The sequence below is a fragment of the Carassius gibelio genome, chromosome B2, assembly GCF_023724105.1.
Source record: "Carassius gibelio isolate Cgi1373 ecotype wild population from Czech Republic chromosome B2, carGib1.2-hapl.c, whole genome shotgun sequence".
Taxonomy (NCBI): Eukaryota; Metazoa; Chordata; class Actinopteri; order Cypriniformes; family Cyprinidae; genus Carassius; species Carassius gibelio.
This window is the reverse complement of record NC_068397.1, coordinates 26,555,468-26,574,521: the sequence shown is the minus strand read 5'-3', so window position 1 is coordinate 26,574,521 and position 19,054 is coordinate 26,555,468. Positions and strand designations below refer to the sequence as shown.

General features: G+C 37.1%; 1 protein-coding gene across 2 annotated transcripts in view; it reads right to left on the bottom strand.

Annotated features, from left to right (window-relative positions):
- gpc5c (glypican 5c) overlaps positions 1 to 19,054 on the bottom strand; it is a 115,524-nt gene that overhangs the window by 79,196 nt on the left and 17,274 nt on the right. For both annotated transcript variants that reach the window (XM_052549692.1, XM_052549693.1), the window contains exon 3: positions 2,907 to 3,625. In XM_052549692.1, coding sequence (XP_052405652.1) covers positions 2,907 to 3,625 — 719 coding nt within the window. The remainder of the gene's footprint in view (positions 1 to 2,906; positions 3,626 to 19,054) is intronic.

The window sequence follows — 19,054 nt, the reverse complement described above, 5'->3', positions numbered from 1 at the left end:
TTTGAAAGAATCTATTCAGAAAGACCACAGAATTGCTTTATGTACGTTACCATTTAAAAGTTTGGGGTGAGCAAGATAAAAATAAATACTTCTATTCAATTAAGGATGCATGAAATTGATCAAAAGTGACAGCAAAGACTTCCAGTAAAAAAAGAATGATCACGGTTTGCACAAAAATATTAAACAGCATAATTGTTTTCATTATTAACAACAATAAGAAGTGTTTTGTTGTGCACCAAATTCATCATATTAGACTGATTTCTGAAGGAAAATGTGATGCTAAAGACTGGAGAAACTACCTACGATCTAGCTTTGTCATTATAGGAATAAATGACACTTTAATATTTATTTAAATATATTTTAAATCATAATAATATTTCACAATATTACTGTTTTTGCAGTATTTTTGGTCAAATAAATGCAGCATTGGTTAGCATAATGCTATGTTGATGATCTAATAAAAGACAGAAAATGCAATAGCACTCAATTTGACCTTTCATGTCCAGTGCATTGAATGAACAGGAAGTGACATCAGCCATGATTTATACCTTTCTCTCGTGACATATTTGATTGAAGTGCCAAAAGATTTAGAATTCCTATACCACTGAATTAAACAAATGAGGACGTGTGACAAAAAAGCAGCATACTTTTGTATCTCTCTTTATTATACGCTTTCATATAGGCAGGATAGAGTGTATAAAGTAGTGCACTACTATTCCATTTCAAACAAATCCAAACACTCAAACCATTAACACGATCCTGTGAGCTGAACAGATCAGTCAAAATGTAACCAATCACATTCTGCCCTTTAAGCGAGCCACTTTTTAAAAGCTTTCAAATGATGTAAACACACTAGCAGACAATATAATGCCAGTATTCTAATGGAGTGTCACATTTAAAAGTGTTTCAAAATAAAGTGTCCTGGGTTTGTGTTGGCTGGGTCTTTCCCATCCCATGAAGTGGAGTTTGAAGTGTGAATAAAAGTGACTTTGACTGAGTCTGTGATAAATGGGCTTACAGTTCAAAGCTAAGAGCATGTGTATTATGGGTGTCAGTGATAAATGTACATATGAAATTCTGCTGTTGAGCCCTTTTCAAACACTCAATTCACACACTACACAACAACAGATAACAGCAGCCTAAGAGACACTTTGTTTGGAAACAAGGCAACAGAAAAATCTCGCAGAAGGTGAACTTGCCTGAACCCTTTCTGGATTTTCATGCTTTCAGATATTCTGCAGAGCTGCTTGCTTTAACAACATTAAAGTCGTGGCCTAATGGTTAGAGGGTTGGACTCCCAATCGAAGGGTTGTGAGTTCGAGTCCCGGGCCGGCAGGAATTGTGGGTGGGGGTAGTGCATGAACAGCTCTCTCTCCACCTTCAATACCATGACTTAGGTGTCCTTGAGCAAGGCATCGAACCCCCAACTGCTCCCCGGGCGCCGCAGCATAAATGGCTGCCCACTGCTCCGGGTGTGTGCTCACAGTGTGTGTGTGTGTTCACTGCTCTGTGTGTGTGCATTTTGGATGGGTTAAATGCAGAACACAAATTCTGAGTATGGGTCACCATAATTGGCTGAATGTCACTTCACTTCACTTTTCACTTCACTTTAAAGCTAGAAAACAATGAGTATAACATCAAGGCTGATATTATTGACTATTATTTGCGATTTGTTTTTAAATCACTTGGCCGACAAGTGTTGGAAGTGGGACTTTTATGTTGAAAGCACATAAGCGCAGACACACATGAGCAGACTTCTGTATTTATTGTCCTTAGTTAACAAATAGCTAGTTCAAAGGCAAGCGCTAAAATATTTGAATATATGGTCTGCATTCAGCAAAAACACATTTTAAACAAGAAATACACATTTTAAATAAGTCTATGACTATCTAATAAATATTTAATGCTATGAACCTAGCAAACTTTCTATTTACATTTTTTTATAAAAAAAACATTTCTTCAAATTGATTATTTTTTTTAACTGATTTCTAATTTTGTTTTACTAAATATTACATAAAATAAATAGATTTCACTGCAGTGATTGTTTCTATCCAAACACAAGTCATACACTACCTGAAAACTGTTGATTAGAAGGTTTGTGTTTTTCATCAGCTTTTTAATTTGTGAAAAACATTATAATGCAATCACAGAATTAACAAGTAGCTGTGTAAAGTAATGTTTGTAAAGTAATGTTAATGTGTAATGTTTCTAGTAAAAAATGTGTACGGTCTTTAAAGGTGTCATATTGCGATGCTAAAAATAACATTATTTATGTATTTGGTGTAATGCAATGTGCTTACAAAGTTTAAGGTTCAAAAAACGTAGTTATTAATTATAAAAAATTATTTTCCACATTTTGTTCATTATTGTTGCTCCTCTTTGCCTCGCATTTCTGAAACGTGTAAATTTTTACAAAGTCCAACGTTCTGAAAAGCGCAGTGTTCTCTGATTGGCCAGGTATCCAGTGCATTGTGATTGGCCAAACACTTCAAGTGTCTGATGGAAATGGTACACCCCTTACCATATTCGGAAACACACAACGTCTCCACGACATGACAGCATAAAACGTTACTAAAGCTATAAAATGTATTTTTTTCTACAGCCATCTTCGTTTGTGTAGGTATTAGGTATGCAAATCTTCCCACACAGTGATGTAGATTTGTGGCGGGGGGGGGGGGGGGAATTTTAAATGAGTCTTTGCAATTTTACAGATCTTATATATGCACAAACACTACAAAGACAAAGGAAAACTTGAAATAGCATCATATACAGTGTGATGTGGTATATAGACCAATATCAGTTTTATACCACCCACTCTAAGATACTGGCACATGCATTGGCCATTAAAAAACCCGGTCATCCACTACTCACAGCTTACAATTTTAACTATGCATGCTGACACTCACCGTAGCAGTTAGCCTGGGCCCGTGGAGCTGAGCGTAGAGAATGGCCTCCTCAACCTGACCTCTGATCCCCAGCAAGGCGAGCTCCAGGTTGTGTGCTCCGGCGACGATGTGTGTGAGATCCTGCAGCACAGCAACGTACTGTCTCCAAGGGTTGTGGAGTTCTGAGAGGCTGGCCAGGCACCCGCGCATGACGTTGAGGCAGTAGCCACTGCACGCCCGGATCAGGGTGAGTCCACGGCAATGAGAGCAGTAATGCATGCGCACCAGAGCCCTAGTGCATTCCTTGGACAACTCCGCCGTCTCTGTAATGTTCATCACATCCAACCCAACGCCAAGCGCCAGGCTGAGCACCCGGCCAGCTCGCAATGCACTTGCAAGCGTATCTGCCATCACCTTTGGGTGCGGCCCAAAGGGGTTAACGTCTTGCCTCGTCATGCGGAGACAGTCGCCAAGCTGGTTTGCATCAGAAGAGTCCTCGCCGATGCTACCAGCCATGCCAGGATTGACAATACGAGTGTGGACTAATGGAAAGAGACTGTCGAAAAAACAGTGGACGGCGGTTTCAACGGAGACATTGCCAGTGCCTTGGAGGAAACGAGAAAGATCTGTGAAGAGGCAGACGATGTGAGGGGAGATGGACGACATGAGAGAAGAGTATGTGGTCTCGAACAAAGAGGTCAGGTGATTCTGAGAGAAGGTGATTAGAGACTGGAACGTATCTGAAAGAGAAAAAGAGAAAGAAGCTGAGCTTTAAATCCATGTAAATATAGACAAACAAACAAACAGCAGACAAACCAAAAGCTCCATCCCACAGTCATGCTATTGGTTGAACTTTTGTTTTTGTTTTCTTTTGGTTTAAATTTGCAACGCAGCAAAAGTAGTGACAGATCTTTTCTACTGGATTGTGAGATAGACCCAAGTTTTAAAAAAGGGGGGCGGGGGGGGGTAGGCCTGGGGACTTGGTTCTAAGCATCAGTTGTTGATTGGATATTAAGATGCTGGCATTGCACTTAAAATTTTGAGACAGATGAATGCAGTCTTGCCAAGGGCAGGGTTTAAGTAATTAAATGATTGGAGAAATCCTGCATATGTCACTTTGATTAAATGTTATGCAGCCAAAAAAAAAGTACAAAAGAAATGCATGAATGTTTGCAAAAAGACATATAACATGCATTTAGAAAACAAAATTTTCATTTCATGCTGACTAAAAGTATCACAAGCGTATCCCCACAAATTACAACAAAAGCGATCTATCATTTTCTAGGCTTGACTTTAATTAAGTTATAGAAAAAGAGACAACAATAGCAGCCTAAATAAATTATTTTTGATTAATGTCTCATGCAGGAAAACAGATGCAAGTGAAAGACTTCTGTGGTAAACATCAAGAAAAATGGATGTCTGCACAATAAAATTAAATATTCAAAAAAAAATTTTTAAAAGTGACATTAACCAATGACTTTTCATCGGGCAAAAAAAATAAACCCTAGCAAGGTATTTGGATAGACACACCTAACTTTTTTTTCTTTCTAAAAACTTCAATGAACCAAAAATGGAAGTTTGGTTATGGAAATGTGGAAATATGATTCATTGACTTCAGAGATTTGTTCAAAACCCATGATCCGTTTGCAAATGAAATCAGTGTCAACACTTCAACAAAAATCAACCCAAAAAATGTTTTGCTTATTAAAAAGGAGAGTTCATCCAAAAAAAAAAAAAATTCCACCCTTGTGCCTCTTAACATAAACGGATATCTACAGCAGAATGTCCAAAGCTAAACATCTCTTTTTTCATTCAATGAAAGTGAATGGTGCCCACAGCTGTCAGTCAAGGTTTCACTCGATAACTTTAATTGTACTCTGTTCCTCACACAAGGCTATCATAGCTTTAGAAAATTTGTTATACAGCACACAAGTTGTATAGACTACCTTTGACATTTCTCTGTCATTATATCAGAAAAGAGCAGCATGAACATCCTGTCTAGCTTTCAAATTAAAGACTATTTCCCAAGTTTTAAACATCTCCAGTAAGTAAATGACAACAATGTTCATTTTTAGCAGAACTACTCCCTTAAAACCAGTCACAAAACTTCTGAGTTACGGGAAAGACAAACAAAAGAGACAAAAGGAGTCAGTGCGGTGTGTCTGTGGCTCTATTCTGTGGCTTTTTTGTCGCCTTCGCTCTCACACACACACATAGACACACAAACACATACACACACGTGCCTAAACTTGTGTTTGGTCAGTGGTTTGTTAATGCGGGGCAGCCTGTCTATTCAGCTGCGCTGTATTCGAGCATGACCACACACACACACACACACACACACTGTACCCAGGGTGCCGTTCTCTCTAAGGCCACTGATGTCAGACTAAAGGCATGCTAGGGGATGGAGGAACAGCAGCAACTGGACCGAAACTGAGACCGGTCAACACACATACAGACGTGCACGCACACACACGCACACACACACACACACAGAAGCAGAGCTCTCCATTACACTCAGTAAGCTGTGGAGGCTTCCATCAGTGCCATCACAATGAACCAGTACAACAACTAAACTCTCTCAATCACAACAGCTGTGGTTGAACATGTTGCCCCCCATAATGGGGCGTTTGCACGGGATGTGTTTTTGCATTCTGGCTACACTGTTTTTTTTTATTGTTGGTCTCTGTGCATATGCAATCATACAGACCTTTTAATTGTTGCATCATGTCTTGCCGTTTCAGAACCTTGTGGCATGAGTAATACATTATGAAGACGCCATGGTACAAAGTTAAACTTCTGTTACACCTCAATCAGAAGAACCTGGGGGCCTGACGAGCATTTTGAGCATTTAAAATGTGATTTTAAATTACTGCTATAACAGGTCTCATTCATTAACAATATAAAAACAAACAAACATTCAGCTTAGAGATCGAGACAGGAGTTGAATCAAACCACACTATATACACCATATATATGGTTCAAAATTTGGGCTAAAAAAAACAGTAATACTCTGAAAAATATTCCAAATGCTTTCCTTATATTAATATATTTCAAAAGGCAATGTGGAATACAACTGATGCCAAAGCTAAATTTTCAACTGCCATTACTCTCCAGGCTTCAGTGTCACATGATCCTTCCGAAATTCAGTCTGCTAATATAATATGCTAAAATATAGCAATATGCTGAAGGAGTAATTAATAATTGACTAAAATATGAAGAAATTTATGAAAAGTATGAAAAAGATTAGTAAGAACCATGCTGACTAGACCATAATATCATGAATTATTTTTCAACAGAACTTCTCAGTTATGGGGAGAAGAAACATGATTCAAACTCATTTGCCCATTTGAGAACCATAGCCCGATATGTCAGAACCCATGTGAAGCAATAGGCCAGGGGTGGCGAACGTCGGTCCTGGAGAGCCACAGCCCTGCAGAGTTTTGCTTCAACCCTAATCAAACACACCTGAACAACTAATCGAGGTCTGAAGCGTTACTAGAAAGTTACAGGCAGGTGAGTTTTAATTAGGGTTGGAGCTGAACTCTGCAGGGCTGTGGCTCTCCAGGACCAGAGTTCACCACCCCTGCACTTAACCACTAGGACCAACAAGAACAACAGGAGCAAGAGTACTGTAGAAGGAGAAAGAAAAGAATGGAAAGGCCACTTGCCATGTCCTGCTGTGTGTTCGTGTCTGCATATAAACCGTAATGTGCATGCATGTGTGTGTGTGTGTGTGTTTGTGTGTACCCATATAGGCAAGATGGTTGGAATGAGAGCAGCAAACCACAAGCAGAATGTGCCAGTGTAAGGTTACAGGATTTCAGAGGGCAGCCTCATGCCACGAACGCTCTGTAAAAACGCCAGAAGTGGCATAGAGAGAGACAAGCAGACGGAGAAAGAGACGGAGTTGAAAGAGGTGAATTTGTTTGGCTTTGAGGCCTCACACCACAGAACTTGGCCAAACTGTTGCTGGCCATCTCTGCCAGCAAATGTCTGTAGGGTTTTCTTTCATGTGTATACAAAAGTTAATATCTCTAAGTGTTTGTGTACATCTTAAGACAAGCTTACACAATGCACGATTCGGCTGATTTCAGATGGAATTACACACTAATTCCAGGACAATCGGGGATGATCCCTATGGAGCTGCATGTTGGAAAATAGCATTTAAACATAAAACAAAAAAAAGAGAAGCAAAGAGAGGAGATCTCCCAGGAGAAACCCCCAGAAAGGCTGAGACTGCTCAGACACGCAGTCCTGTACAGTAACCAACAGTGGTCTGACAGCTGGGGAAAAAAGCTATTTGAAACCATTTGTTGCTCCATTAATGCTTCACCATTAGAGCAGGACTGCTAGATATTGTTCTGTCATGTCATGATTTGTCAGATCTATTACTGGGTAAATTGAAAAGCTTTAAATTTCTTGCTTGTTTGTTTCATAAAGCACAAAAACATATGACCAATTATTTATTTTGGTTTGCCCTAAGATTAAGGCTCAGGGTAAGTTCAGAATGCCACCACACTAATTATAATATTTGAATATAAAACGCATAGTATAAAAATTTAGTATGAAAACGTTTCTGCATTCATATGACACCCGGATAACCAAAATAATTTGGTTCCAGAGGGTACCTTCAAAAGAATAAGACTATTAACAAAAAAAAAAAGAATAATAATAATAATATATATAAATATATATATATATATATATATATATATATATATATATATATATAGCTTTATTTATACTTCTGTATGTAATACAGTGGAATGCAACCAAGCTGAACTTCAACTTTTAATCTGAAAAATGAGCCATATAAAGCCCTTACAGATCTCACAAAAAAGTGATTTGAGTGACCTAATTGTTTAACTTTATGTAAAAATCCCAAATTTGTTTAATAAGCAGACATTGAGGGACTGAACATCAGCCACGATGTTTATCATTTAATTCATTATTTGATCAGCTGCTGAAAGAAAAGTATTTTTTTAAACAAAATTTGATTAAATATCCAAAATAATCATATTTGTTTCGAAGATGACAAATGGCACCACTCTGAGTTGCATGATGTTTGCAAAAAAAAAATAGATAATTTTCATTGAGGGGTGGTGATTTGAGCTGGCATTACCAACTCTAAGCATCAGTGATTCAAAAAAGCTCCGCAAAATTCAACCTTTTACAAATGCGAGTGTGTGGATTCAACTCTTGATACTTTATTAGAAGTTTAAATGAACATTTAAACAAGCACTGAAGTCATTAATTACAAAGTGACAAAAATAGCTTATAACTACAGTTAACACATACTATTTTTTAAACCGTCCCACAATATCAACTATACAACACAATATACTAAGCAGTGCATAATTCTGATTGGTCAATTTCACGTCTAAATCCAAATGAGCTCAGCAGAAAGAAATGAAGGTTTACGATGGGCAGATTAATCCCAGTCACTGGGCTCCAGAGGAAAGCAACACTCTGCACTTTATTGGTTTGCGAGCTGGACAACTGCAGTGTTGCAGTGAAGCCAGTGAGCCAAGATGGGCTCCAGATTTACAGCCGTGTAATTGGATGTTATATAGCTTCTTAAGAGGGTCTACAAAGGGCTTTAAGAGATGACTAATCCACTTAATGACCAAGACTCATTTCCTAAATGCACGGTCTGCTAGCGAAGAGATTCCGCTTGATGAGTAAAACTGAACAAACGATGGCTGAAAGATAAGATACAGAAAACTTTTAAGGTGGTGTTGGGATAGTTAAACGTTCCCTGACGTCACGCAACCCACAGCAGTGAATATTGTTTTCCAATAAACACATTGAAATGATAAACTAAGACATAATTGTAACTGTATTCAATTGTAAAACTACATGTTGGATCCTGTTAAACATGATAACCAACAGTGACCCACTTTTGTCACGGCCAAGACCCTACATACAAGGCCATGCTGCATTCCTCAGTGACGGCGGTCATCATTCAGAGCGTTCGGGAGTCCATCATCTGTCGATCATCTTCCACCCCAGAAAGCCCCGTAATCCAGCCAAGGGCTCGTGTTTCATATGGGTCAGATGCAGAGATGAGTTCATCACCTCTGTAGGGGGGCTATAAAATCCCACTTTAATTAGTGACAATACATACGTCCCGGTCCTCTGACTGAAACAGCTGTGATGAGAGAACACGTCACATTACCAAATGCAACCTCTGCGTGAGAAGCTGAGGAACTGAGAGCTATGAGACTGAAAACCAGTTACAAAGAAACAGAGAGAGAAAATCTTTAACAAGAGGGAGAAATAAATCTAACATGTCTGCTTTTCACTGATACAAAAATTGCAATTGAATTTGTTGCTGCAAGTGTAGCTATATATTGCTATTAAGATAATAAAAGTTGTACAAAAGAAGCTGTCTTGTTGGACTAGTGCTTAAGTGTTAACACAGACGAAGATGTTAGTTTCAGTCCAGACATTTCTAATCCCGTTCCTTGTTTTGTCATCTCCATTCCTTCCCAATTTTAAATCATATAGCAAACCAACCTGTAACCAATTAACATTTAAAAAAGAAAAACTATCATATTGGCTTGCTGTATTCCTAATTCAATATACTTTGGATAAAAGCATGTGCTAAATGAATAAATATGACTACCGTCCAAAAGTTTGGCATTACTATGATTTTTCTTAAGAAACTGACAAGTTTATTTCAAAAAGATGAATTAAACTGACTGTAAAGTCATTTATACTGTACAAAATATTTACTTCCATATATATATATATATATATATATATATATATTAGTGGTGGGCCGTTATCTGCGTTAATGTGCTGCTTTAACGCGAGACTCTTATCGGCGATAAAAAAAATATCGCCGTTAATCTATTCTCAAAGTTGGGTTGGGAGCTGGGTCTATACTAAGCAAGCTACAATGACTTTCACCTTGATATTTATATCACCGACTGGCTGAGGCCTGCCTAAAAAGATGCTCAGGACAGTTGACTCACGAAAGCTTATCTTTTTCACATGTTTTTACGTCTTGTCGATTTAAACAAACAAATACAAACAAAAAGATGTGAAAGAACCCAATTCAGTACCGCGGTGTTCTGGTGTTCAGGACTCCAAAACACTTGAACATCGAATTTGCTTATTTTTGCTCTTGTGCTGACAAATACATACAAAATATGTCAAAATATCCAACTTGGAAATTATGCTCGAAAAAACTCTGTTATTTCTGAAGTGAAAGGAAACAGTTGAGGGGAAAAAATGTGATGTGTATTATATTGGATGCGTTCATCGTCTCTTAAAGTGACCGCGCCTAATTTAGCTACTGCTGTAATGTTAATCCAAGAAAATGAACGAAAATCACTCACTGCTCTTGAATGAATTACTTTGTAGTTTTAACAGTAAAGACACCAAATATAATTTTTGATATATATGGCAAAACTGTAATAATGTGAGAAATGTCGAAGGTGTGTGAATAAATGTATGTAGGTTTGATTTTATAGCTTTTTCAAGCACTTTGTGATGCATTTTGGAAACAGGAGATGATCCCCTTTTCTAATGCACCACCTAGCTTGATAAACCCCTTCTCAAAGACTTACTGTTTGTCAATTTTATTTGTGTAACACACATATTCTGAATGCCTTCGGCAGAATTCGAATGAGCCATTTTAATCTAGATTAATTTCAAGATCACAGTGAGATTAATCTAGATAAAAAAAAAAAATCTATGCCCACCTCTAATATATAATTTATATATATATATATACATATATATATATATATATATATATATATATATATATATATATATATATATATATATATATATATATATACACATATGTGTGTGTGTGTGTGTGTGTGTGTGTGTGTGTGTGTATGTGTTATTATTATTATACTATTTCACAATGCTATTCCAATTTTAATATTTTTCACTGTTTATAATTTAACATATATCTGATCTCAATAAAAGCAGCCCATTGAAGGCATTCTTCTGCACCATATTGAAATCAGTTACTCAATCTGCTCAAATCTGGGAGCACAGAAAATTAAATCAACAGCACTTAATGCTACACATTAGGAGAAAAACTAGACGCAAGCACCTGTCCAGAACGGCTGCAGACACCCCACCCCCTCCCCTCAGCAGCGCCTTTACTGTCAGAAGGGAAACAGGTGGAGAGTGCAGAAGAACATTTCACCAATATCTCTCTCATCAGATCGCAATTAAAATGGCTTCCCTGTTATATTGAAAGCCAGCTAAGACAAACAATTCCTCAGATGCCAAATGCAGTGTGTGTGCACATGTGAAAATACAGAGCTCTCTGAAGAATCTGGTTAAAAGTGAGCTTGCCAATCACTGTGGTGATCTAAACATCTATATTATCATTCACTTCTGGACTGGCCTTGATTGAGCAAGAGTCTCTGCAGTCCAGCAACAATGTGGTGAATAGCTGTTTCTGGAAAACTACTGCTTTTAAATATTTGTGTTGTCCATAAATATACACGCGTGTTTAAAAATCTTCAAGCTTGAAATGCAAATGCTACGGATTTAACCTACCTCAGACACATTTGATTGTAAAATGGATTGCTGAGGACCGTAGGCCAGTGATAGATTGATATTTGACAGTATATAAATATTATGAAATATTTTTACTATTTAAAATAATTACTTTCTATTTGAATATATTTTAAAATGTAATTTATTCCTGTGGTCAAAGCTAAATTTTCAGCATCATTACTCTAGTCTTCACTGTGACATGATCCTTCAGAAATCATTCTAAAATTACTGATCTGCTGTTCAGGAAACATTAATTATTGTTGTTATTATTATAATACATTTTTTAAACAGTTGAGTATTTTTTTAATTCTTTGATGAATAGAAATACTTTAGAATAAAATAGAAGAAATACTTTAAATTGATGATAAAGACATTTGTAATGTTACAAAAATGTTCTATTTCAGATAAATGCTGTTATTAATTTATTCAATCAAAGAAACCTGACAAAAATTCTACTCTGCTGTTTTCAACTAATAATAATAATAATAATAATAATAATAATAAATGTTTTATAGCAGCAAAACTGAATATTAGAATGATTTCTGAAGGTTCGTGTGACTGCATTAATGATGCTAAAAAAATCATCTTTTTAAAATATATTCTAATAGAAAGCTGTTATTTCAAATAGTAAAAATATTTACATTTTTTACTGTTTAAATAATTTTACTGTTTTTGCTACTGGTGAGCAGAAGAGACTTCTTTAAAAAAAAAAAAACATTCCAAATCTTAACGTAACATAAAATATATATATAAAAAAAAACATTTGAATTCTAGTGTATGCTGTTCTATTGAACTTCAAATTCATCTAAAATCTTGAAGAAAAAAAAAATGATACAAAGAAAAACATTAGGCACAACTGTCTCCAACATTGATAAGAAAGTTTAGAGTTGAGCACCAAATCTGCATACTATAATGATTTTTGAAGCATTATGTGACACTAAGGACTAGAGTAATGATACTGGAAATGTATACTTTATATTGAATTTATATTAATTATAATAATATTTCACAATATTATTATTTAAATACATTTTTAATAAATGCAGCCTGGTGAGCATAAGAGCATTAAAAAAAGAAAAGAAAAATAATTTTGTAATGTTCACTTTTTTTATTGTTTAATAACAGCCCTAAATACTGACTGACAATAATCAAAGAATTTCACTGTGCTTAAAACCCTGGGAAAAGTCTGGTCAGGTTTTGAGTGCATATCAGATTGAACAGTTGGAAAAAGTGAAAGACTCAACTGAGGGCAAAAACGCTAAAGTAACGAGGACTGATGATTCCTTAATTCCAAAATAAAAAACACTTGTCCCTTCCAGCTGAACACTTTCTTCTAGTTCCAGCTGTGCAGACATCTCAAATATGTTCTGTGATGATTGGTGGCAGGTCGTTCTCATGAAAGCTTCACAATGCTGTAGGAAAAAGTGAACAACAGGAAATCAAAACACCATCCCTTCTCTGTCTCTCCCTCCCAGTATTAGGACAACCTAATGATGTTGGAAAAGAACTGGAGAGAGGGTGGAGAGTTTGAGCCATGATTGGGTTTGGATCGTGTGTTCAGTTGTCCGTTTCAGTCTGAGGTAATGAAGTGAATAATGAGACATGAAGCAGCTAGACGCCAACCTAAAAGCCGTGTGAAAGCAGCCACAATGACACTCTTGAGATGATACCACTCCCTTTCTCCTCAGACGCCCCCTGGCCTACACACTACTTGTACTCCTATTTCCTGTCATTATTTTCCTTTTAAACATCTCTCATTAGTGGTGTTTGTTAAAGTAAGCACCAACATTACTCTTATACTTGGAATTAGTAATCCAAGCCAATTAACAATGTTCCTGAGGCTCAATGGTAGAGCATTGCGTTAGCAGCACAAAAGGTTGTGGGTTCAATTCCCAGGGAACACACATACTAGTAACAATAACTGCATAGCCTGAATGCACTGTAAATCGCTTCGGATAAAAGCATCTGCTAAATGTAATTGGAGTGTTCAATTTTGGTGCACAACTCATGTTTCAATACACAACGACCTTGAAACACCCAAATAAACAGCCAGAACACCATAGGAATTGCACAGGCAACCAGGACCCTAGCATCTTGTAAGCCACTCTCACATTCTTCAGAAAATATGAACTTACCTCAACCCTTTCAATGCTAAAGTAAAAATGAATTTATTTTCTATTAATTACCACTTTAAACTAGTTTTTGATTCCGTTTCACTTCCATTGAAAGTTTAATTAACTTGTTTTAGGGGGTTGTCACACAATTGCTCTTGTCTCTTCAGTGAACACTTGTTGGTCCAAACTCGACAGCTAATGTCCATAAATAATAAGAATCTATGTTAAACCATAGATTTTTTAGATATTTTCACTTCTACAGAAAGTTTAATTCACTTGTTTTGGGGTCCTGATTGCCTCACACAATTATTCTTGTTTCTAGCATGACTTCTATTTCTAGCAAAGGGCATATAAGTAGATTGACCAGCTGGTTTTTGGAATATGGTAGCCTTTTCTGGTTCCAGGTGGTCTACTACCTCTGACTAGCTTTACTATAAAAGTCTACCAAATCAAAAGCAGGCCCACCACCTTTTAGTCTAGATTGGACCAGCTATCAGTCCCTCCAGAAAAACGCGATTATGCGATCGCCTGATTTAATCAGCCAAAGGTCGCATATTTATACGGGGTCGCATTTTTTCAAATACGCCGCTCTTTTGTCGCATAAATTGCCGATTTCAGAAATCAAAATATGCGGGGCTAGCATGATTTCATAATCCCTGTATTTTCGTTGCAAAAAACTCACATATATATTAGCAGAAAGTTTAAAAATGTTGCGTTTACTTCACACAAGTAAAGCGCCATTTTCCCCCTATTGCCATGGGAATCTTATGAAGTGACGTAATTAAGTGACGTGAACATCATCTGCAAACTCCGCAGTGAAACCAGGGTGAAACTTGAAGCGCGCAAATCATTCTTATTAGCCAGAAAAAAATAAGCGCATAAAAACGCGCAAAGCAGTTTCCCAATTTATTAGATGACAGTGGAGCCAAATTATATTGCGAAAACTGCGGTTTGATGAAATAGAGAAAAAAAGGGGATTCCGCCAACACCCCCTTCTCACTAGGGTACTAACACTGTTGAAGTTTCATTCAGAAGTTGATGCAACTTTACAGTTGTAAGATAGCACTTTTTTGTTACAGAACAGTACCAAAAACTTACAGTTGTAATTATATTAGTAGTATGTAAAATAATTTATGTTGCAGTAAGAGATTGCAACTTAAATATTCTGTGATTTAGTATGCTCACTTATCATAGGAAGTAATAAGAAATTACTTTTTACATTAAGGTAGTAGCCTAGTGAGAAAAAGGTGTTGGGGGAATCACCTTTTTTTCTCTTTTTCATCAAACCACCGTTTTTGCAAGTTCACGCAATTTCATCGCATAAAATTACAAAAATATCCTGCATATTCCATCCCATTTTTAAAGAAAACGTGCCACAAAATCAAGGATTTTTTGCCCGCAACAATCACAAAAAAAAATTTGAAAATTTGAAGGGACTGAGCTATATGTCCATAAATTATAAGATAGAATCTATTTTATACCATAGATTTTGAGTCCTTTTCACTATTTTGGTTTATTGCATTGCCCCATGTTATTGCTCTCTCACCATCTGATGTTAGACGTTTAGAGAGAAATTTATTTTATTTTTCCCTAACTGAAGTGCTCAGAATGCCTTCTTTAGGGGAGGCAGACTGCATGTTACTATAAATCTTTCTCTAACCTTTGTTAAACAACAAAAACATTGATTCTGTATGGCAAACAACAGGCCAGCACTATTCCCTGAGCACGAGCGTCCATCTCACAACAGCTGGTCAGTAGGGGCCAGATGGGATGTTTAGAATCCATCCATTCCACTGTTACCATGGGAATGACATAGCAGGTGCACTGCATGTGAGGCTGAAGCCACTAGATTTGCTCAGAGTTACGGAATGAGCATCACTTCCTGTCTCAAACCCACGGCTGACATCAGGCGTTGGACTTGGGTCAGTCTGTCCGTTCAGGCCAAATTGTCTCCCTCACTCTTTTCCCTTTTTATTTTTCTCTTTAGGGGACAGAAGTTGTGGTCCAGGGCCAGCTAAGGAAGTAACATGGCAAGTTCAATTAGTCAATGGATAAATCCACCTTCCAAAAAGGCCAAAAGATCTGTGGGAGGAGGACGTTTAAGAAGAAGGGGATACCTCTGAGACTTTAAGAGTCATGCGATCGTTGATGAAGACAAGGGAAAGACGAATAATAACAATGGAAACAATAGAACGGAGGCCAGACAGAACAAAAGACTGAAGGAGAATGAGATTGGACCAGAAGGGTTTCCCCACAGCACAACTGGCATGACACCACCAAGGCGGCATCTGCTGTCACTGCTGAGGAGTAATAAGGTTTTTACTGGCACTTTCCATGTATACGGTACACTTTAGTGTTCTATGAAATTTTTAAAAGCACTGGAGGCCCAGATCCCATGATTTTTGTTGTAAAAACTCTAAAAAAAATAATGTCTTGGGTCAAACTAAATGTTTTAACCTTACCCTAAAACCTTAATTTAACCTTAAACCTTATGATGTGTAGAAGAAGCACCATTTTTTTTAATTATTCAAAAAAGTTGAGAACCAATTAATCTTATCATCATTTCAGTTCAAATCAACAACTAGCTTAGCACAATGCTTAATGCTAATGCTAAAAACAAAGCATGTAGCTATATTTAGTTAACAAGTAAATCATGTCAATAAATTGAATCTTATTGAAAACTGTTATGCAAATTTTGAACAGTTGTCAACAGACATGCTTTGTGCAGCCAGATGTAGTTACAGCATCTACTGGCACAGGACAACAGGGAAACGTTAAGCTGTCACTTTCTTTCACTGACAACTTGCTAACAAAGAAACAAAAAAAACTTTAGACTTACAGGTAATTGCAATTCAAGAGTTTTGGGCTCTATTTTGTACATTACTCGTGGAAAGCCCCACTAATTTAAAGGGAAAGTTAACCCAAAAATTAAAATCTCCCCCAAAGCATCCAAGAATTAAGTGACTGTTTCTTCAGTAGAACACAAATGGAGAAATATTTGTTTGTGTTCTACTGAAAAAAAAAGTCACCTACATCTTGAATGACCCTTGGGGTAAGCATAAAAACATCACATTTTTATTTTTGTGTCAACTGTACCTTTAAAATGCACTGATTTTCATTTCTGAACTGTCACTGAAACATCTGGGTTTTCCTCTCATCTTGTCTATCCTCTCCTTTATCTAAAGTCTTTGCGCAACATCCATCTGTTATTTTGCACCTCTTCAAATCTCAGAAGGAAAATGGAGGACATAATGACAAAGAAACACCCACTCATGCACTTACACGTGGAGAGAAAGAGAATTAGTCACTGTCATTATAAACCCCAGTGAGAAGACGGAGAGGCCTGACTGCTGCTCCTGGGTCTGCCTTTACTTCATTGCTTCCCTAGCATTGGCTATATATCATATACTGTCACACACTGAAATGACCTACTATGTTTGAAAAAAATATGCTGTTTAAAAGCACAGTAGACTTTGCTTTTAAACAGAAATGTTATAAAAAAAGACATTTGAAATCTGGATATTTATCTTACAAAAATGAATGGATTTGCTACAGGGGGGCTTCGGAGCCGTGTGAGGGAAGTTTTATTATAGATACCTGCACTTTATTTCACGTCTTCTGAACTGTTGACAACAAACACCCGCTTACCCCATTGAAAGGCTTGAAAGAGCGAGGACAATTTTTTATATAACTCCGATTGGATTATTCTGAAAGAAGAAAGTCACATACACCTAGGATGCTTCGAGGGGTGAGTAGAAGATGGACATTTTTTCATTCTTGGGTGAACTAAACCTGTGATTCCTTTTGTAGTCTGAGATGATAACAGAGAGCACAAACTATTCTTGATAATTCCTTAAATCCTTTATTAATATATAACAAACACACCCTCATGATGAAGCAGGACCATTGGAATCAACTGTCTACTGAACTTCCTGAGACAAGAACCCACACAATTGAAAAGAGACAGATTCACACACACAGTGACAGAAGCCCAAACAAACCCACATGCCTTTTAACAATACTCATATATTAATGATGGAAAACCTCAAATCATCATGCTAATTAAGTTTTACATTAAGTCTGTAATCGGATATGACGGCTGTATGCCTCAGGATAATTATTAAGCCATGATGGAGACAACAAAACACTCTTGACTCTCACATTCACTCTCTTGTATTGTTTACAGAAATTAATCCTAACTAACAATTACCACAGATGTTACATACTGTGCTTTGTTCCTAAAGGGATATTTCACCCAAAAATGAACATTTTGTCATCTACTCATCCATCACATTTACCTACAAAAACAAATACTGAGACCTTTTTTTTTTTTGTTAATTATCTGCTTATAACGAAGAAAGAATGTTCGAGAGCTTTGAAACAACGTGAGGATGAGTTTAACATACATTTGGGAATGCAATGTGTGCAATGCTTTATTTTCAATATTCGCACAATTTTTTCAGCATTTTTGTGGACAGAAGATAATAGCATTTCACTAGATGTGTCATCAAGAAGCATTTGTAAACTTCTTGTCACCTAAACTTAAAGGTCAAGAAACAAGAAACACACCAGCATCCGTAAAAGGCAATCAGCTCTGTTGTTTGAACATTCCTGGTTACTGAATGTGACCCATCAAGAGCGAAACATTCTGCGCATATCTCCACATCCGAGACACAAACATTAGAAGCACTCTACTGGAATGCAATGAACAATCTGTGCTGTCGTGTGGATGCCAAAAGAAAACTGGCTTGGAAAGACAAAGGCATGATTGAAGATTATAAACGAAAACTATGTATGCCCCCCCCCCCCCCCCCCCCCCCGCCCTTGTGAGATGCAGTACATGTGGGAGTATGTGGCCATTTCTGTGGCCGCAGATCGTGTTAAAATGAGAGTATCGTGAGTGCTGGGCTGAAATAGTGTATGTGAGAGCTCATTCATTCACACCACGGCTTGATACTCATGAATGAACTGACAGAAGACCTTAATAACAACCGGTGCTCTCTTCCAAAACACACACAAGGCTGCATATGACTGAGATTCTTTAAAGCCCCACTGCCGATTATGGTTTGGCCACTGGGTTTGACACTCATGAGAGTGTGGGCAAGTACTCTAAATTCCCCCTCTAAAGAACTAATTCAGTAAAATCCAACCAAACCTCATATAACTAGACTTCATAGAGTGTAATATAATATAATTAAGACTGAATGCTTCTGAATGTTTGCAGCTATTTCATACTTTCCTAAAAAACACATCTGGGGCTTCAATCAAGAGGATGAGAAGAGGCTTCCTGTTCACATGCAATCAGCACCAAAGATGAAGCTCTAAAGCAACTCTACCAATCACAGTGCCAAACCACATTGGAACAAACTTATGCCATTTCTTCCAATTAAACAAGTCAAATATGGGCAACAAAGACAGGTACACAGAAGTAGCCAACCCATAAATTAGCCATCTCTCCATCCATTATTGGAGCATATAGCTATATTACCACGTACTATTACCATCTACATAAACCTA